The 22,064-nt window shown below is 29.3% G+C and overlaps 1 protein-coding gene across 3 annotated transcripts in view; it reads left to right on the forward strand.

Annotated features, from left to right (window-relative positions):
• Window positions 1-22,064, forward strand: part of LOC106682021 (ATPase family AAA domain-containing protein 2) — a 75,278-nt gene that overhangs the window by 24,766 nt on the left and 28,448 nt on the right. For all 3 annotated transcript variants that reach the window (XM_067046127.1, XM_067046128.1, XM_067046129.1), the window contains 11 exons: window positions 1,570-1,675; window positions 4,189-4,344; window positions 7,973-8,102; window positions 12,819-13,048; window positions 15,283-15,431; window positions 16,715-16,871; window positions 18,139-18,230; window positions 18,329-18,532; window positions 20,128-20,236; window positions 20,361-20,433; window positions 21,627-21,795. In XM_067046127.1, the coding sequence (XP_066902228.1) occupies window positions 1,570-1,675; window positions 4,189-4,344; window positions 7,973-8,102; window positions 12,819-13,048; window positions 15,283-15,431; window positions 16,715-16,871; window positions 18,139-18,230; window positions 18,329-18,532; window positions 20,128-20,236; window positions 20,361-20,433; window positions 21,627-21,795 (1,575 nt within the window). The remainder of the gene's footprint in view (window positions 1-1,569; window positions 1,676-4,188; window positions 4,345-7,972; window positions 8,103-12,818; window positions 13,049-15,282; window positions 15,432-16,714; window positions 16,872-18,138; window positions 18,231-18,328; window positions 18,533-20,127; window positions 20,237-20,360; window positions 20,434-21,626; window positions 21,796-22,064) is intronic.

Genomic DNA, 22,064 nt, shown 5'->3' on the forward strand with positions numbered 1-22,064 from the left:
TATTTATTTCTGTTACTTTAAAATATAACTGTTCATTAAAATTTACATTATGCTTTTAAACATTTATTTAATATTACATTGTTACAAAATTAATATTGAAAATACTAGGAATGATTTTATGGAGTTCGTGATTAGTAATTCATGTGAAAGTAAACTGTTTCACAACTATTGAAACACAACATCTATCAGACTGGTGAAACAGAAAAACCTCACCGGACATGCGCCTCCCAATTTGAGAATAGTACAACTCATATTGGAACAAAACTTTTATTTGCGAGTCTTTCATCACTCTCCATTACCTTTTTTATTTCTTATATATTAATTTTTCTATAATCTTTGGTTTTCGTATAGTACATTATACTACTCTTATTGTTGAAAATTAGTTATTTCTTGGAAAAAATGTTTCTATTTTTCCCCAGAATTGGTTTTATTTTCTTCCAAATGCTTACCCGTCTTTGTTTTTGTTTTAAAAATTTTTTGAAACAAGAGAAAATAAGTTGTTTTTTTACTGTTGTATAAACATAATATGTGATATGTAACCAAATGTTACTGATATGTTATCTATGACATAAACCTACATTGTTAGTTCACCATTATTATTAACATTTATATTCCTCAGTAGATATTTGTTGATGCTTTATCTCAAATAAATAGGTTCACAACCTAACAAGGTAAAAGGACTTAGTTTTTTGTTTTTTTTTTTGTTTCTTTGGTCACTCTCGTTTTGGTGTATCAAAATTGCTTGAAGATTGAATGAATGAGATGAACTACAAACTGAAATGTCATATAAATTGTTATTAATTTGAACTGTTCAATCAGTTTGTTATAATATCAAAAGAACAGTTTGTTATAATATCAGAAGAACATTTTATTTTTAATGTTGTATTTATTCAATACTTTTATTTATTGATTATTACTAGATATTCCAACTATTAGCGTAGCTATTCCTATTACTATAGATTAATTATTATATTGGTTATATTTCTTTATTGTTAAATGAATAAAATTCTTTTGAAGATGGTTTTTTTTTATTGAATTTAAATTCACACTTTTCTTTCTTTTTTTCCCTTTAACTCTGTTGTTTATGAAGTTGTCAAATAAGTGGCCAGACTTAGCTTGTTTTGTTTTTTTTGCCCTATTGTGTATAATCGATTATACAATGTGAAACTTTTGGTAAGTCGATTTTTTCGGAAAAATTATGTTATGCTAAAATTATATACATTCACTGTCTAATTTCAGTTTCATACAACTTTTTGTTTTTAAACTAGGCTGTTCACATACACACAAACCATGATGTGCACTTATCTGCATTTATATTTTTAGTGTTGTTAACACCTAAGAGCTTTTATAATTTAAATTCTTCTTTAAGCTGCATCTTTTACCTACTACTTATTCAAAAGTATACCATCTTAATTTTTCTGCATGGAAGTATCAGAAAACTACTAATAACCTTAGGTTCTAGTCCTAGAGATTTTGTAAGATTCTACTAATTACCTATGGATACTTTGATTATGATAAGCTTTAAACATGTAACTTGATGATGGGATCATTCATGATGACTTATTTCAGAAAGCAGAAAGTGAAGATAATGGAATTCGAGATACCATCACTGAGAATGGGTATGAAGATATGTATGCCAGAGTAAAACAACGAAGACGGCAAGCTACAAAGAGTGGTAGGTGATCTTGCAGTACAGTTGATATTTCCTAATGTAATTATAATTGATACCGAGGCTAATTGATAATTGGTATGCATTGATAATTGATGTGTATATCTGCTCATCATGCTACATCCTGTTTTAACATATCACTTAATAAGTCTCCGGCGTAACCAAGAAAAACAAATTTTTTTTTTTTAGTAATTCCACTTTATTCATCAACATACTCTCCTTCAAGAGTGATACATTCATTCCAGTGCTCCTCTAACTTTTCAGTGCCCTTTATGTAAAACAATTTGTATTTGCTCTCGAAATAGGCCTCAGTTTTGGCAATGAGTTTCTGGTCCGGTGTGAGCAAACGTGGCACCCACTTCGAAAGCAACTTGTGTATGCCCAAATTTTCATGTAAAATTATAAAGACACTACTTTCTGATATCTTACATAACTTTATTTTACAGTCTTTTAAACACTGTTTGGCTTTGAACCTTTTTTTTTTTCCATCATAAAACAGTGTTTAATCAACACACGAAATTCCTTTCTATCCATTGTCTTGAAAATTACAAAACTGGGATCACCAAAACAACTTTAATCTCTTAACTAACTGTCAGAATGCCATGAAATTTTGACATGTGTTTTTTGAAGTTTGGTACTACCCAGAAATAATGTGGGTCTGTCAACAATGTTGCCATATATGTCAGACCGGGGACTTATTGCGTGATGTGTTATTTTGTTTCACTCCCCTGTTCCTTCTTGTCATCATTATTTTTTTCCAATATCTTCCCTTTTCTGTTCTTTCCTCCTTCCTCTCATCTCACATCTTCTTTATTAGGTGAATGAATACCGAAAATAGTGCTTCATATGGTGTAAAATAAATCCAATTTTTCCTAAAACTTAACAATATTAATGATATATATTGTTGTTTGTTACTTCTATATCCCAAATCAGTGCCATATTTCCTTGAAATTTTTATCCTATGCTTTTTACTCTGTTTTTGACGGACTTGTGAAATATTTTTTATTTGTTCTATGTTGGGTGCCGGTGATACCCGAATGAAAAATACTTAAAATAATAACTTTGAAATAGTAAAAAGAGAAATTTACAAAGCCACCTGTTGGCTTCTGATTTAGATAAGAATAAGGTTGAATTTAATTTATAATAACTAGCTGAAAGGTATATTATTTCCTTCTGCAATGACTGACAAATTTATTCAGTGAAGTTTACGCACAGATATATGTACAGTGTTCTGCTTTTTGATAACTATTCATAAACATAATCTCCCAATTTGGTCCTAATTTACCTGTTCAAGACTAAACAATAATTTGTCAGGGATCAGAAGTGAAAAATTATTAAAAATAGCAGAATTAAAGTTTTGGGCACACCTGCCTTTGTTGACTATCTTCAAGGCTACAACAGATGTGAAACAAAAATAATAGTAATTGTGATTAAAAAAAAAATAATAATTTTAAAAATAAATATCCATCAAAAATAGTTTGATGGAATGAATATAAAATAAATATAGATGAAAATGAATAATGATATGTACGGTATAAAGAAAAATAAATTGAGAGTAAAATTATGTAAACTAATTGAGGATATCCAATAAAATAATATTACAAAAGCTAGTGTATAATTGGATGATAAAACTCAAAGCCCTGAATCTCTTAAGTATTGGTAAACAACTCACCAGTCAACATTTCTATTTTCTGCTGATCAGCTTTCTGAATGAATATAACCTTTCTCAGCTTTGGTTATGTTGCCTCCTTCTTCATTCAGTAACTAGTTTGGTCCTAGTTTACCTTTCCAAGACTCCAAACAATAATTTCTCAGGGATCAGAGGTGAAAAGATTATTAAAAATAGCATAATAAACTTTTCTTGCTGTGATGTATTGTTTCTAGGTAATGGAAGATCGGTGATTGACGGTGTGTAATATTAAAAGAATGATGATCCAGGTGCGATTAACTACTATTTGAATTTTTCTTTGACCGCACCTGGACCATCTTCCTTTTATTATTCCTTATTTCTTTTTAAACTGTTGATGTAAGATAACCTGCATTATGCATTATACCAGCATTAAGTGGTACTGTACTTTCTGTCCTTATGATGCCTGCATTGCCCAAACATTGACTAGTGAGTTTCTAGCCAGTATTTTAGAAACCCAAGGCTTTGTATTTGGAATCTTACTATGGTAACCTAACAATTAGTTCATGTCTTATTTTTAATTTTTGCTCTTTCATATCAACATTATGAAAAATATATAGTTATGTAAATAGAGTTAGTGAACAAATAAAATTATAAAGTTTTAAGAGAAATAATATAGGTTATTAAGAATTAAGAATTTGGTGAAAAGTCCTAATATTGAAGACCAAGCAATAGAAAACAATGTCCGATTTTTCTTTTGTACAAAAAATTCACTGCTGTATAAACACTGGATTAAGTGTTTATGGTCTAAATAAGTTATCCCTAATCTTTTTAACTTATCAACTTATCTAATTAATTTTGTTTATTTATGGATAAATTTCAAAACTTATAGAGTCATCTTCTGATTCAACCTCTTCATCTGATGAAGAGTCAACCCAACCCCCACGCCCTAAGAGATTGTGTTTACGAAGTGTACGTAATGCTGCTAGGGTGCAGAGAAAATACTCTTTGCGGCAGAAAAAACCTACTGTCGAGAGATTTCAAGCGGGTAAGTTTAAATAATGCCTTCACTCTCTAATTTAGATGATAGGCCAGAGTAGTTCCACATTCCTGTAAAGTTAAAAATTACTTGATAGTAGTATATTTATAGTTCCGATTGAGTGGTTATTTGTCTCTTTATGAAACACATTAATTTACTAACTTTTGAAATTAATAAAAAAAAATTTGGAACAGTTGGAGATAAAACAATGATTAGTGATTACAGAAATGGTTGCTGGATGCATTTGAGGAAATAAATGTACCACATTCCATCATGTCATCTAAGATCATTATTTAAGTATCTTAAATTCATATGTATGGCTGCTAGCATGTACTGCATTCATCATTTGTAATATTTCACAATAAACACATCAGTGAAATTAGTTAATTCGATCTATCATGTTCTTGCCTTATCACGATGACATTTATTGACTGTTCCATCATTAGTTTTATGTACGAGGGTGGTCTGAAAAGTTTCCGACTGCAACGTGAAGTTGGCAGTAGTCGTAAATAAAAGCAAGTGATTAATTATTTATTATATGATTGTTTGAGAGTGTTTTATTTTATTATTAATATACACAATTTTGATCCATTTTACTCTCAACCTTTATTCTTAAATAACTCTGCAACGTTTTGGCCCTCAGGCCATTCTCAAGAAGACAACCTATAAAAATTTGTTGTTTTTATAACAATTACATTATTTCCTTAACTTAATGATATGAAGATGGCAGCACTCATAAATAAAAGTAGGTGAATTTTGTTGTTCATCTGTTGACAGTTACCCACCAAAGTTTCAGCCATTTTGGACACATATTGTTTATGTAATAGTCGATATGAGAAAGCTTTCCACACTTTAGGTGCCACGTAGACCAAAAATGTGTTAGAATGAACATTTCCAATGTTCTGTTGGTGCAATAAATCCGAGTTTTGGTGCCAATTAATTACTGTAGAATAAAACAAAAATACAGTCCAAACAGTGGACTGTAAAGGGGGACCTGGCTCCTAAAAAAGCAAAAACTGTTTGCTCGGCTGGGAAAGTGATGGCTGTTTTTTGGGATAGTCATGGAGTTATTTTAATCGAATATTTTCAAAAAGGAAAAACCATTACAGAAGCATACTACGCATCATTACTTGACAAGCCGAAGGCAGAACTTGTGGGAAAATGCCACATTACCAAAAAACGAAAATCTTATTTTACCAAGACAACACACCGTCTCTGCGGTTGCCTTGGTGAAAATCCACGAATTACTGTTTGAACTGCTTGACCGTCCACCTTACTCACCAGATCTAGCCCTAGCCCCAAGCGACTTCTTTTTGTTCCTTCATCTAAAAAATGCGCTCGGAGGACAGAGATTTTCGTCAAATGAAGAGAGAAAAATGCTGAGCACTTTTTGGACGGGTTACAAAGATGGGCGCATCACTGGGAGAAGTGTAGAGTTACAAGGAGACTTATGTCCACAAATAAAAAAAAAAAATTCAGAAAAATGTCTTGTATTTTTCTTAGGTCGGAAACTTTCCGGACCACCCTCATACATACATAAAATAAGGCAAAGTATTACAATCCTGAATAGTGAAGGGATTGCTGTTTTGAAAACTACAAAGATTAATTTCAACTCAAACTTAGGTGTTTAGTGAAGGTTGTTTAATGGTCCATCAAAATTCTTTGTATAAAACAGTTACCTAAATTATTAAATCAAATCTCTCTATATTATAAAGCAGGTTGGATATTTTAATAATGATCTCCCTTCTTTTGGTTTATAGAAGACAAGATAATCATATATGCGCACAAAATAGATTTAAATGAATCGTGTAGACTTTTTTTAGGTCTATTGTCTAAGATAACCTAGATTGTACAGTTAAAGAACTTGGCCTGTTTCTATTGACCCATTCTACCTTCCACAGAGGCATCAGAAATATATGTTAAGAGTTTTTAAGTTGAGGTATTGTGCTGGGTGGGCAGACAGTTAATCTTAATTTGCTCTTAATATTTGTTTTAATTGGGAGCCTTTCTTATTAGTGTCATCACTAGCAATTAAAAGTGTATTCTTTCTGAAAATATTGTACACTCTAGACCAAGAGTTGTCTAAAACGATTGTCATTTTATTATTATTTCTATTCCTATGTGTTTATGATTTTATTTTACATTTCATGTTTGTTATTTCAAATCATTACCGGAGAAGTCCAATTTTTTGTATTTTTCAATGTGTTTCCCATTTGGATATTTCCAAGTCTATTCCAATTCTAATCAAAGATATTATAAATGTTGATTTTGAGATATGCAAAATACGTTTGAATTCATCGATATTTATTTTAGCTACAAGTTTTTGCAACTTTTAACTTTTAAAATTATTGTTAAAATGTTTTTTCTAAATGTCATTCAGTAATAACAAAATTAGCAATATTTGGTTTAGAATTAATTGAAAACCTTAAATTACTTTGGAGTTCCTATTAATATATATTTTTTTTTTTTAAACACAAATAAATGTATCGATACAATATTTATTTTAAAATTCTATGTCAATTGATATATTTTCATTTGATTATTATTTTTTTTTTGTTATATAACAACTAGGGTCTATATAAAAAAGTAACAGTTCCTGTATCTAATATTGAACTTTTAAGACTTTCCTATCTGTATAGAGACTGGTAATTTTAATTGTTAATAATAAGTGATAGTAATAATTGTTGGTAACAGTAGCTTTTGGATTTGACAAGATAAATGTAATGTATGTTCCGACATTTAGAAAAACCAACATAGATGGTGACCAATACCTGGTCATACTCCGAAATCAAATATCCCTAGTAAGAAACCAGAAGACACAAAGAACCCCCAAACTCAACAGCTTGAAAGTAAAAGATGATGACGTACATTCTTCTTACCAATTTGAACTTAACTCAAGATTACATAATGCAAAAAAAAAAAAATGAAATATCAGTTGGACATTTAATCTCAAAAGTTTAAAATATTACTACAACCAAAAAAAAAAAAATTAAATAATATATTTGTCTATGTTTGTCTTTTTTCTTCAACTAATGAACATGGTAAAAATAATATTATCCTCTCGAGGTGAAAAACATGTAAAAGTAAAATAAATAGAAGAATTAATAATTCACGAAGAGGCATGTGGCTTACTAAGTGCGCCACTATTTTTTTCATTGTTTACACGGAATAACTAATTATTTGAGTAACTGAAAAACTTTCAGTTAACATAATAACTCTCGTATAACAGGTAGAAGGGGTTGACGAACGAATAGAGAGAGGGGGTGAAAGTGAAAGTTCAACCACTGGCTGGATATTATGAAAAATCCCCAAGTGGCGCACTTTATACTCCAACGTGCTTGCTGGAAGGTTAAGTAAAAGTTAAAAGTACTTATTTAGTATTTACTGTATAGTTTTTTTAACATACCATATTATTCTTCAGTATTTAAAGATATTTTAACTGGGGCTCTAAAATTCTTGGTACACCATGACTCATCATGCTAAGTTCAGTTATTATAGCACATTCGATGAAGCATTATTTACAGGGACCAAATATATTTTGAAAATTAACAAAATGGTTCAATTAGATGTTGCATGTTAAGAAATATTATTTAGATTGTTGTAAATTATAGTATATTAATCTCTCTTTATTTTATAGAGCCTATTAGTAGAGGAGTTTTAAGGGAAGTTTTTACTTTGAGAAGGGACTCCATTTCTAGCAGTACTAGTTCTTCCGAGAGCGGTTATGATCGTGATAGGAAAAAAGGAAAAGGAAAATCGAGAAACAGGTATGTACTACAATTTTTTATTTCAGTATAACAGCAGTCCTCCCTTTTACACCAGATTCTATTCTTTGTAAAGTGACTTGAGCTAAGTACTGTTAAATGTAAATACATATTCTTAAATCAATTTGGGAAGCATATTATTTTATTTATCAGTGTCTTTTTGTCTTTGATTATTGTTTGAATAATAGCTTTTGGGAACCTATTGTATTTCCTGATTTCGGTGTCTCATAAATCTCCGGATTTATCTTCTACGACTTCAGTTTTCATTTTCAGTGTAATTACATGCCGTTTTAAAAAAAAACTTTTCTTGACTAAGCATTTTTATCTCTCATCTTCCTTTTAAAGTATCTAATGGATGTCTCTCTTAACAAGGGTTTGAAGACATTAAAAGAATAACATCGCTAAGTAAGTAAAATAAGAGATTTGTTAAAATGGTTTTAGTGAATGACACAAATTCTTCCTTATTAAAATACAATAGTTTATTTCATATCATCAGCAACGTTTCGAGATTTGTTAAAGTATTTTTATATTAAATGTCCAATTACACCAACTTAAAGACTTAAACAAATTCAAGTCTGTTACAAACTGTTGATTACATTTTATTCTATATATTTTTAAAATTAATATGATAGCTTTTTTTTTCATGGAACGGCCTTAGAGACCATGCAAATATCATTACTTTTGGCTTCTCTCTTGTTTTTCCTTTCCTTCTTTTTTTAGAGCTGCTGATAGGCTAAGAGATTCTCTAATAAAATTAATATTTCTTTCCTTTCCTTCTTTTTTTCCCTCTGTGTGCCTTTGTTTTCTTTCTTGTGTTTACATGATTCCTCATGTAATACTCATGCGATGTATTTCCTTATACATTGTGTGTTTCTTGGCGTGGTTTTTTTGTAGAGTGAGTTTGTCACTCCGACGCATATTTTTTGTGAGTGCTATCCATTGGCTAACGGGCCTCACAAATGCCTGAGGAGAGGTTGTGTGTGAGTTTTGTATTATTTTATGCTTGAAAAAAGCCCAGATGAGACTGGTACTCGATCTGACAACCTTAGGGTTGGTAGACTGGCGCGTTGCCACACTGCTACTTCTGCCCCCTATTCATATGTATTCATTTAAATGATGTAAAAGTTGAACATTCCGAGAGGCTTTGGTTTTTTATGCCTCTATGTTCAATTTAGGTATTTATTTTAGAATTACATAGTTGTATAGAAATTATTTTGAAATACATAAATTTTCTTTTTATATATATTTATTAGAACTTTCATTAAACATGAAAATATTAGTAATATTATCATCATATCTTGGTTCAGTCGTTAAATATGAATTGATTTCATTTTGATTGATGATCAGAAATGATAAAAAAAATAATAAGATAAGTGTTATAAAAATAAGCATTTAAAAAAAAAAAATAAGCAGCTTTGATTCCATAAATTCCTTGAAGACTGAGAATTCTGTTTAAATTTTTTCTATTGGAAATTATTTGAAAACTACCAGTCATTGAGAATTTTTTTAAATCTAACCAAGTATTCAAGTCAAGTTCGCCCCTTGCCTTTGAAGCTGGGGGGTTAACTCACATAAGTGTATGGTATTGCCATTCAAGTTTTTTTTAAATGAGAGGTGATTTATGATAACTGTGTGCATTTACAGGTTTAAATGAAGTTAAAAATTTGAAATTTTAAGGAAGGATAGCCTTGAAACGAATTGCATAAAACGATAAATAAAAATAAAATAACAAAAATAAATACAATAAAAGGCTTAGTGAACCCAAAGGTTTAATGTTGACACCACCATCTCTGTCTCTGAACTCTGTCTCCCATTTATGAGATTAAAATAAATATTTATTCAGTTTTATATGGTTCAATTGTGAAAATTAAATTACAAGTTATGTTAATTTCTTCCTTTTCTCTTTTTTTCTTTTTTAAAAGTATGTATTTATTTATAACCTCTAAAAGAAGATTAATGATTCTCCCCTTCTTATTAAAATAAAACCATCGCAGCATTAACATTGTTGAACACGGGAATATTAAATAATTTCATACATTAAATTTAACTTTTTTATGGTATAACTTAACAAATTGATTGAATGTAATGTAGTAGAGTTTAAATTCAATTTTAAGTTGTTCAATTCCCACAAATATGGATGACTGCAGTCAATAACTCATAGATTTATCTGGATTGGGATTCATTTCTGTAATTTTTTATCTAAAAATATAAAAAAACAAAAAGTTAGTCTCTGGCTTTTATTCTTCTGGTAGCACACTCTAGCAGCCTTTACATATAGAACATTTTATTTTCGCTTCAGATATCTTCTGTCAAGCAAGTCAGTATGCACATCCCAGTTGGTAGGGTTCTCCTTTGTGAGATGCATCTACTGTTTTATTCGCCATACAGCCAATATCCTGTATTGTATAGTTCTACTTAATCTTTATTTATTACCTTTTCTGCTCCTCATTATCTCACAATGATTACTTGTTGAAGTGCAAAATTACATAATTTGTGGGTCTAAGGTGCTGTATCATGTCCTGATCCTCCATTGTTGAGCTTTTTATTGAGGCCTACTCTTATATTGGCCACCACTATTGAGTGAATCTCCCTTGGCTGAGTGCTCATATTTACTATATCAAAGATTTACTATATTTTCTTGTTGGATTGTGAGGAAATGCCAAGTGTATGACCTCCAAAATTGGTAAAAGAAAAAATTAGGTAAGGTTCATGAATTTGTAAAATATAACTTGGTAATCAGAACTGACGACTTGTCTCTAAACATACTGATGGAAATAGATACCAATGGTTTGGTTCTAAAAGGGCTAATGTCAATTTTTTTAATTTTTTGTTTTTTACACCAAATATATTCAAATTAGATAAAAAAAAACTAATTTTTCATTCAGAGCTCTATAACTTAAAAAGTAGGAACAACATAAGAAAACGTCATTTAAAGATGAGTAAATTTGCTAAAATATAAGCCCTAATAAGTTATTTATGGTACATAGTTTTCAAGAGTAATAGTTTACATGAAATTCGCTAAAATAAATTGATTTACAGTTTTTCGGACAAATTTTCATTCGCCAAATTTTTATTCATATGTGAATATCATAAAAACTACTACCCCTACAAAGATAAGTGTCAAACTACTTTATAGTAAGTTAAATTTCCTTTATTTTGAGTGTTGACAGACATATGTGCGTCTTATGGATCTAGAGATATATTTTTCAAAAATCCAACATTTTATACGAACAACTAGAAATTAACATTTTGTGAGCTTATTTTGTCAAGTATCATAAAAACTATTACTCCTATTAAGATAAACATAATTAACTATTTTGTAGTAAATTTAACTAGCTTTAATTTGAGCACTGGCAGACATCTGTATGTCCAATGGTTTCTGAAATAAAGTTTTTCATAAATCAAACTTATTGTCCGAACAACTATAAATCAATTTATTTTAGCAAATATTATGAAAAATACTATTCCTACAAAGGTAAAGGTCTTAAACTTCTTTATAATCCATTAAACTAGCTTTAATTTGAGTGCTAATAGACATCTGTACGTCACATAGTTCGTGAGATATAGATTTCTCAAAATAAATTAACTAACTTCTAATCTTTCAGTAGATTTTAAAGAAATTTTGCTTTTTAAAAAGCTATATCTCGAGAACTATTGGATGCAAATAGCTCTTTTAGGGCTAATGTTTCAGCAAATTTACTCTTCTTTAAATAATGTTCTCTTAGATTTTCTAGTGTTGTTGGTAGTTTTTAAGATATAGAGCTCCAAATGAAAAATTAATGTTTTTTTAAAGTTTTGAAACAGCCTCCATTTTTTATTCCCCCTACCTATATTTGGCAGACTCATCACTTTTGACTACTAATTATTACTGGTTTTCATTAAAGTAATCAAAAATTAGGGTGAGATAACTGCCTTTTTTCTTCCTGGCTCTTGTACTATAAGTTGATCATTAGATTGAGTTTGAGCACTTGGTTGGCCACTCTCTTCCCTCTGCTCTTAGCTGCCTACCTCCAGGGCCCTGTTTCATAATAAAGTACAAACTAATATTATTAGTCTTGGCGATTTAACTTAATACAATTACACTGACTTGTACAATAGTAACTTGTACTTTAGAACTTTTTAACTCCTGTAATATCTCTAATACTCCTCCCTGTTATGAAAAAAAAAAAGTATTAGTGTAATTAACATGTTGTTTCTGTACTTGTATTTTGAACTAATACTATTGCCTTTCATTATGAAACAGGGCCCTGGAGTAGCCAATCCAGATAGGCTGCCCTATATTGGACACTATGGTCTTCTCTTGCTAAAGCATCAGCTCTGGATACATCATCATTTGAAAGAAGTATAATTCTTGGCCAGAATAGAAAAATATTAGTTAATGGCAAAAAATACCAAATTAAAAATAAAGATGTTATAAGTTATAAAAATCTATTTACAGCTTTTTACAGCTAATTACAGCTCTATCTACAAAAATATATTATCTATATCTACAAAAATGTATTACAGTGATTATTTGCTGTACCTGTAATTCTTAAGTGATTATTTCTATTGACTTAATTCAAACCTACTCTATGTTTATGGATTATCCATAAAAACAAATATCACTCTTTCAAATAAAAAATATTAAGTGTCTGGTTTTGTTTTGCTGCTGAGTGTTCATACTTTCACAATTATACTCATAAATATATAATTAATTACTAATTCATATTTTTGTTTCAGGATGGAGTTATGTGGTTCTGTGGGGCCAAATATTAATAAAAACACTGGCTTGTTGGCTGATGTGGATCCTGTAGCATTAGACAAGTCTATTAAATTTTCTAATATAGGTGGCCTTGAACGACACATTACTTGCCTTAAAGAAATGGTGGTGTTTCCAATTTTGTATCCAGAAGTGTTTGAACAGTTTGGGGTGACCCCTCCCAAAGGAGTCCTTTTCCATGGGCCTCCAGGTATTTACATAAATAAATTATAACTTGTTCCTTTTTTTAAAAAAAAATTATTGTGATTTTTAAAGCAATTAATGAAGAATGGTGAATCATACCAATTGTATGTTCATTTCTAACCTTGTGGAGGTTTTAAGCTCTGTCACATACTTAATATTGGTGATCTTTTATTTTGAATCAATTGAATTTATTTAATTTCATAACAAAGATTTTGTTAAGTATCACTTAAGATAGAATTTTTGAGTAAAATTATTTTTTTTTTTGTTAAAATATTTAAAAAAAAAAACAACTAAAATAGCTAGCATAAAGTGTATTCCAGCCTTTACTTTGTACTGTTTTTTCTTATTTTTCTACGTACTCAGCCATTCTAAGGATAATTTTGGCAACATTTTTATATTTTTTTTAGCTCGACAAGGATGCTGTGAAATTATTTTAGCCTAACAAGGGTGCCTAGTAATTTTTTTAGCCCTCAAACCCAATTTCTCACACCCTTTTTTGGTTCTGGGGCCATACAAGAGTTCATCTGCTTGCATTATTAGTAAAACTTGCTTAAGAAAAAACCTTTGAACTGACACTGATCATCGTAATTGTGCATTAAACCTGATGAAAAATAACTTAATATATTTATAATTACTTAACATATTGAAGTAATTAATAGGATTTGCAAGATAATGCCTCATTTATAGTTTTGCTTTAGTTTCCACATTCTTAGTGGCAATAGGTGGCTCATTAATCCCCATGTTAAAGAAGTCATTCAGTTCTGGAAACAGAGTTCTTGTATAATCTACATTATGTGTCAAGTTCTCTTTGATGTTTGTTTCTGTTAGGTCATGCTTAAAATTGCAAAAGTAGTTTTTTTTTATTAACAACGGTTAAATTCAATGGTGTCTAGCTCAACTAAGTTAATATGATCAATAGTATTGATAATTATAATATTTTTGAGGGGTAGTGATTTCATTTAAGGTCAGTAGTATTTGGTTTGAGTCTCTTTTAAATTTTTATAAATAAAATCTCTTTGTGGCTTAAAAAAAAAAAAAAAGTGATATAAAATGTTTTATAATGTGTTTATTTGCATTGCAGAAGTAAAATTGGTTTTTCTTTAGTTCCAAAATTTAAATTTTTTAATTGAAATCCTTCTCATCACAATAGCTAAGAAGTAAGGGAAACATTAATTTAATTCATTGTTTTATTTGTAACCATCAATTAAGGTTTTTATTAATAAGTATAAGTATGTAAATTGATGTGTTTCCTTATATTTCACTCCACAGCCTCAACCATCAATACACTATCTTATTTTTACTAGGTTACCTTTAAAAGTTTTATTAAAGTAGATGAATCAGAAATTATAGTCAAATCTACTAGATAACATTAAAAAGACCTAGGAATAAATAAATAGCTATTTTGTTGTATTGTTAAAGTCAGTTTTCTTTTAATGATTGGTCCTTCTTTTTTTCCATATGAATGTCGGGTGTTGATTGGTTAATCAGATGCACTTAATAATTTACTCATGAAACATGCATGTTTAACTCAAATTTAACTCAAGTGAAGCTTTGGGGATATTGGCTTATTATTTGAAAAAAATATATATAACTCTTACTTAATTCATAAATAATAATTACAATATTATCGGGAGTTTTTTTTTTCCATTTATCTAGATCTAGGAGAACCATATCTTGCACAGGTAGGCTTCTAGGCTGCAGATCCAGTAGCTGTGAGAAAATTCACTATTGCTGATTGATTCTGAGGTGGCACATGATTATTTTCTCTGTTCTAAAAATTGTCAATATTGTTAATAATAATTTGAGTTCTTAATATTTAAATTATTTATAGGATTTCCTGTTTAAAATTATTGAAAATATACCTCTTTATTATTGAATATTTAGAAAAGGCAGTAATTCATTGGTTGCCATGTGATGGGAATTGTTTCATAGTTGAAGGGAAAAATCCAATCATATTTCTTGCTGAGTTTAGGAAGAATAAGGAAAAATCAATTAATAAAGAATTCAAATAAAATGGTAAATTTGGAATATATTTAATAAAAATAAGAACTTATTAGATTGTTGCAACATGTTATTATGATTTTTCTCAGTATATCTAGCATAAACACGAACCCCCATGCTCCTATTGTCTATCATTCTGAAAAGTCAGAAGAATAGAGCATTATTCTTAATTTTATTTTTATTTTAAATATTTGGTGAAAAATTAAATTAATGTAACTAACAGATCTATTTGTTAATTAGGAACTGGAAAAACACTCATGGCTAGGGCTCTGGCAAATGAATGTTCTGTTGGTGATAGGAAGGTCTCATTTTTCATGAGAAAGGGAGCTGATGTCCTAAGCAAGTGGGTTGGGGAATCTGAAAGACAGCTAAGGATATTGTTTGAAGAGGTAATGTTTGAATATGGGATACTTACACTTAACTATAATTACTTAAATTGTATTAATAATGTACTTATTATTTTATACTTACTGTAGGCATTATTTGTTACCAATTTTATTTTTTTTAATTTATATTGATATCTGCAATTGTGATCTTAAATGTTTCCTTTGTATGCTTTATCATTCTGTCTGTCAGTATGTTACTGAACCTGAATATATTCCAAAAATATAAGAACAATAATGGCTTCATTGCCATCTGTTTCATGCCTCCCTTATTTACTCCCAACTCTCGCCTATGATGTCCTTTCCCTAATTTGCCATGTAAGAAGATTGTCAGAAAAGTTACTGACTTAAACATGAAGACAGCAGCACTTATCAACAAAAGTTTAGGTATGTGTTTGTGGATGCTTTGAACGGTACTCACCCAAATTTCAGCCATTTTGTATGCATAGTTGATATTTAACAATCAGAGTTCTGGCACCAATTATTTACCGTAGATGAAATTTGGTTTTCATGTTGAAAAACATTTGTTTTCACTATCTTTTAGACACTTGAATACATCAAAAATATATTTTCTCATTATTCAATATTTTATTGTATTGTAATTAAATTCTCTAAGCAGTAGATGAAATGAAAATATGGTTGGTAAATTGTGGAATCAACCTTCCAATTAGGGAACAATGGTCTGTAGATGATTAACTGCCAGGTTTTATGTTAGTAGAAGAAAGAAAAGATGCAGAAAGAATGTTAGAAAATAAGCAGTTTTTTTTTTTTTTTTACTTTCAATATTTCTTTGGATTCTCAGTTTTGAAACATTTTTTGGACTTTATTTGTTGTTGCTATCTCTGATGAGTCCATTTATTAGCCTTTTGGATTTTCTCTGCTTTAGTTATATTGAATACTTTAGGTGACATCCATGGAAGTAAGTCAGCTATTCCTATTGTTATTTATATGTCTCAAAGGGTGTTTTGAGATATCAATCCTGAATCTTTTACATCCAAAACTTGATTAATAGGTTCATAATAAAGTATTTTTTCTCTTTTTCCCATATCTACTTATTTAAAAATGAATCAGATCAATTAAGATGTATAGAAAATATAACTTTTTTGTTTTGTGACTTTCTCTTTCAAAAAAATTAGTCTCAGAATTCTTTAAAAAAACAAAACAAAAAAAGGGTTGATACAATAATTTGTATCAAAGAAATTGTAATTAAATTAATTATATTTGTTATAAATTAGAATAAGTTCACAGTTATTATGAATACTCTACTTACTATTATTAATATATTACAGGCTCAGTCAGCTAGACCTTCTATTATATTCTTTGATGAACTTGATGGCCTCGCACCTGTTAGATCAACAAAACAAGATCAAATACATGCTTCAATCGTTTGTACACTTTTAGCACTAATGGATGGCCTTGATAATAGAGGGGACATTATTATTATAGGTAAAATTTTATCTTTAAACATTCTCCTGATAGTTTAGAAGTGATATTGGCATAAAGATAACAATATTATACTCATTTAGCCTAGATACTTTTATGATATCTCCCCAATGAAGGACATAAAATATTGTCTCTATAATTATATTGTTATTATGTTTAATAAATTTCACTGAAAATGTTGGAGGAAAACATTTTCATTTGTAGTCGTCTCTCCAAGATAATAGGGCTTAGTGAAAAATTGTTTACTTAAAAAAAATAGGTAATGGTCCAAAAACAAAGTCTTTACACTCTTCCTCTTGAAAATCCATTGTGAACACTGCAACTTCCACAGGTAATCCACTTCCAGCTTATAAATAGGTTACCTAAATATCATGACCCTAAATTCTCCAACTGGAAAATTAAAAAGGAGATACCAACCTATTCGCATATGCCAACTGTTATTTCTATCCTATCTTAAATCTAAATTATATCTTACATGATTGATCAGTATGCTGTTTATTATAGCAACCCTTTATATTTGGGCAGCATGGCTTTGTAAATAAAGCATTTATCACTACTAGGTTAGTTTAACTTTAGAAACACTCACTTTTTCAGTTGAACTCGAATGTTTTGGTTTTGGTAACTTGTCTGGTAACAGTTGGAGAACTGGTCTGGCAAGTGGGTCTAGTAGTCCTTTTGCCGACCCCTGGGGGCTACTTTGAAGTTGCCACAATCATTGACCAAGGTGGGAGTGTCAAGGTTCATTTCTTTGGGCCTTCAAGAAATAAATATTAACTTCCAACTATACCATTCTAACATAAAGTTCTTTATTATTTCCCTTTTGCTTGATTTATTTTTTAATCAAGGTCTATGCTTTTCAATGGCCATATTTCACAAGATATAGTAAATTTAATTTAGGATTTAAGGCTATACTATGTAATAATAGTAGCTGTTATTATTAATATTAGGGCTCTTGGAATCATTTACTATACTGTTTCTCTTCTCATTTATGTTTTTAATATTTTATTATTTCCACTTGTTTTTTTGTAACTTTTGATCAATATAAAGCTGTATAACACCTTTTTTTATAACTGTAGGATTTATGGAAATTATATTTTAGTTTTTTTGTGTCTGGAATATTTCATCTTCTGAGAACTGAACATTTCTACTTAGCCTCCAATTATTTTTTACCATATCCTATATGAAACCTGTTGCTACATTTTCTTATCTATGTATTTTTTATAGATGTTTAAAAATGACAATTCTATATTTATACTGAATTCAATTTTAGGGGCAACAAATAGAATTGATTCTATTGACCCTGCTCTTCGACGGCCAGGAAGATTTGATAGAGAACTACATTTTCCATTGCCAGGAGTCAAGGTGAGTTAATCAAAATAGAAAACTATGTTGTTTTTTTTTGTAATGGTATTGTGTACTTTTTGTCTTATTTGAGTTTTTAAAGTATTGTTCAATTCTAGGAGAGGCGTGAAATCCTTGAGGTTCATGCTGGAAAATGGGCTGATAAAGAAGTATTGAACAGAATGGCAGAAACATCTGTTGGTTACTGTGGTTCCGACCTTAAAAGTCTTTGTACAGAAGCTGTGATTCAAGCTCTTCGAAGGGTATATCCACAGATATATACGACTAGCCAGAAATTGCTGATAAACCATGAAAGAGTCAAGGTTAGTAGTAGGAATTATATAATATTTAACTTTCTCTTATCAATGTTTGAGTTGAAAGAAATTTATAATGCTAAATGAATTAAAAAAAGTTATAGTACTCGATATGAAATACATTTTTAATGTAATATTGGAAAGATCAGGATTTCAATATTTTCTAACCTTAGTTTTAATTCATGGTTTTCTTATCTGATGTGGGAAATTTCTTTTCTGACCTGTTTATTTTTAATAATTGATAATTAATTAATTTACAACATTCTTACTAACAATGTTTTACCCTTTATCTTCTACTTTTTTATACAATATTTTTGAAATATGAGGTATCAGCTGCTTATCTCAATAGATAATATTTCACGTAAAGTTACTGCTGCTGATTTCTTTTTTGAATTTTCATTGTTGTTGATTTACTATGATAATTTGCTGATCTGCCTATTTTTTAGTCAGGAGTTACAGAAATTGTAGTGTGCTATTTGATTGGTATATAGGTTATCTATTATTTAAATTAATGTATATATTATAGATATTTTACTTCTTATGACTTTGTAATTTTGCTCTCACTGGAAAAACTGTAATTGAATTTCCATTCCCCAATCTAGTGTTCAATTTGGTTTTAAGTTTTTGCTCATTAAATTGAAACCATTTGAAGTTTGAATTGTACATTTGAGAAGTGTTTAAAATGACATTAGTTAAAAGATAATCTTGAATTTGTGGAAAAATGATTATCAAGCTGTCTACTTTTATGAAACTTGGTCCACAATAGTTTATCCAGTCAGGGGAGGATAAGTACTTCTTCCCTGTTTATTTGTCATAAAAGTTAATGCTATATTTAACCTCCACTTGAACTTCACTAAGAGGAACAAAACTCACTCACTAAATTTTTGAACTAGACAGACTCTAGGTTAAGAATGGTTGACTATTGGACTAAGATGTTTTTTTTAACCACATAAACTCTTGAACCATCTAGAACCTCTTAAAATATTCCCTCTCAGTACTAAACTATTCTCACAATATCCCCTAAGTTGTAATTTTGGATTATAAACAATTTGATCCTCCTAAATATTCATAATATAATTTATAAACATTCAATCAAATCATTTTATTAAAAATCATATTATCTTTAATACCTGGTTCAATAAATGTTTTAAGTACTCAATCTATTTTGAGTACAGTCTTACAACCTTTTTTATTGATAAATAAACATCTCTATTCCTTAATAAAAATATATTCCTGCTTATTAGTCCTAATTTGTAATTTTTCTCTAATTCATTTCCTCAATATCTTATGTATATGTTTATCTATCCATGTCCTACCAAGATTTTGTTCAATGAATCTCTCTACCTTATTCTTGGTCTTTTTTCTTTCTTTCTCCCATTTCCAATTTCATAATTAATTTAAGTAGTAGTTAGACAGCATTTTTTAAATATCAAATAAAAAATTAAATAATTGAAATTAGCATTATAGAGATCCACTTATATGCAAATCCATTTAAATGTTTTTTGGTATGTAAGTAATCCAAAATCCATATTTATGTTAAAAATTAATATGCAAAAAAATGTATATATATATTTATATTGATATATGTAAAAATGTACCTTTAGGTGAAGAAATGTGATTTCGATCAGGCTCAAAGATCTATAGTACCTGCTGCACAGAGAGTTGTTCCATCTCTTGGAAGGCCACTTCCTGACTACCTCGAACCATTATTGGGTATGTAACTTTATTTGGTATGATAAGTATATAGACATTCTATAGTTTATTACCTTAAATATCAGATGTTTTATGTTTGCTTTAAAAATAAATATAAAATAGAGAATATTAATTTTTGTTGTAGGTGAGTCTCTTGCAACCATTCTCAGTTACGTTGGGAATGTTTTTCCTGCTGCGTTTAATAAAGCCAATCAACCGTGAGTGAATACATTATGTTAATAGTTCTGTAGTATGTAGTAGATGTTATAACTAAATAACACATGGTTCAGAACAATGTGGGTTTTGATTCCCATATGAGTCAGCTAATATTTACCTTGATAACAGTTCCATTAAATGATTTATAGTATTTTTACTCTGAGTAGAAAAGTGATATTCCCATTATGATAAGTAATAATCACTAGATTTCCCCTTAAGAAATTGCAATCTGTGCTTATTAGTAATAAAGGAGATGAGCTTTGTACTCTGTCTCAAAATTAAGAAAAACTAAACAAAAAAGAAACATCATTTATTATATTTCATGAAATTTAATTTCTTTCTAAAATTGTAAGTTTACTTTAAGCTACAAAATTGTTGTTTTAAAATTGGTAATAATAAATGAATCAGCTTACAAATGTCTCATATTTTCTGTTTGTTCGGATTTCTGTTAATCTTCACTAACAGTCATAATAATTTTTAATTTAATGGGTTTATTTTATATTATAATCGTTAGATACTGATCTTTAAAAGATAAATTTTTAGAGCTGTAACAGTTATCAGTGCAATTAAAGAATTATAACTTACTTATTTTTTTCTCTCATACTTCAATAATTTTTAGAAAATTAAAAAATTGTTTGAAAATTATGATGAGTGAAGAAGTTAAAAGTGTGGATGCTATTAGTTTTCATGGAGAAATCAGAAAATTACTCTTTATGATTGATGAACATAAGATAAGGCCATCACATTTACATCTTTACAAAATTGTTTCCCATAAGAATCCATCATCATAATTGAGGTTCATCATTATGACAGCCATTTTAGTCTTCTCGCCTGGTAAAGGTAACTCAAATTATGATGGCGAATTCTTATAATAAATTGGATTTAAAAAATTTTTTGTTCTGTACGTTTCTTCAATATTCGTTTTTGTCGGGGGATTATGTTAAAATTTATTAGTTCCTCTGTCTAACAAGTAAATATATTTTGTTAAGTTGTACTTAGGGCTTTTGAATTTTATTTCATCATTTTCTAGTTTTTTTTATAAACTTATGTTTATTATTTTAGGATTATCCTTTCTCTCAGTATTTCCCGGAAATTATTGTTGATATAATAATTCATAATTATTTATAAATTTTATTATTTATTTCTCTCCTTTATTATTATTATTGTTCAAATTTTGTCTGATTGTTGTTTTTAGGTTTGAGATAGTTAGGTCTCCGAAGTTACTTATCGTGGGTCAAGATAAGGAGACATCTTTACTAGCAATGGGCCTTATGTACAAATTAGAGCATTGTCCAATGTTATCTATATCCTTGGATTCTTTGTATTCTGATAGCTCTAGATCACCTGAGGAAGCTATCACCAAGGTATATTACATCCGAATATACTTAAATTTCAAGCAAACAAGTTATATTATTCAGACATTGACCAACAATTCGTAAATTACCAGAATCTATCTATGTTATTAGTAGTTAGTATCTTTCTATACTCGTCAGTAGTTATACCAAACCTATATCAGGCCTGAATTTTATATTTTTGAAACAATGGCTTCTCAGAAAGAAGTTCTACTTCTAAATATTTATGTGAAATGGTAAGTATATAACTTTCAGACTAAACAGGATTTGGCCTAACTTCC

The sequence above is a fragment of the Halyomorpha halys genome, unplaced genomic scaffold (assembly GCF_000696795.3).
Source record: "Halyomorpha halys isolate HHAL.00 unplaced genomic scaffold, Hhal_1.1 Scaffold384.1, whole genome shotgun sequence".
NCBI classification, from domain to species: domain Eukaryota; kingdom Metazoa; phylum Arthropoda; class Insecta; order Hemiptera; family Pentatomidae; genus Halyomorpha; species Halyomorpha halys.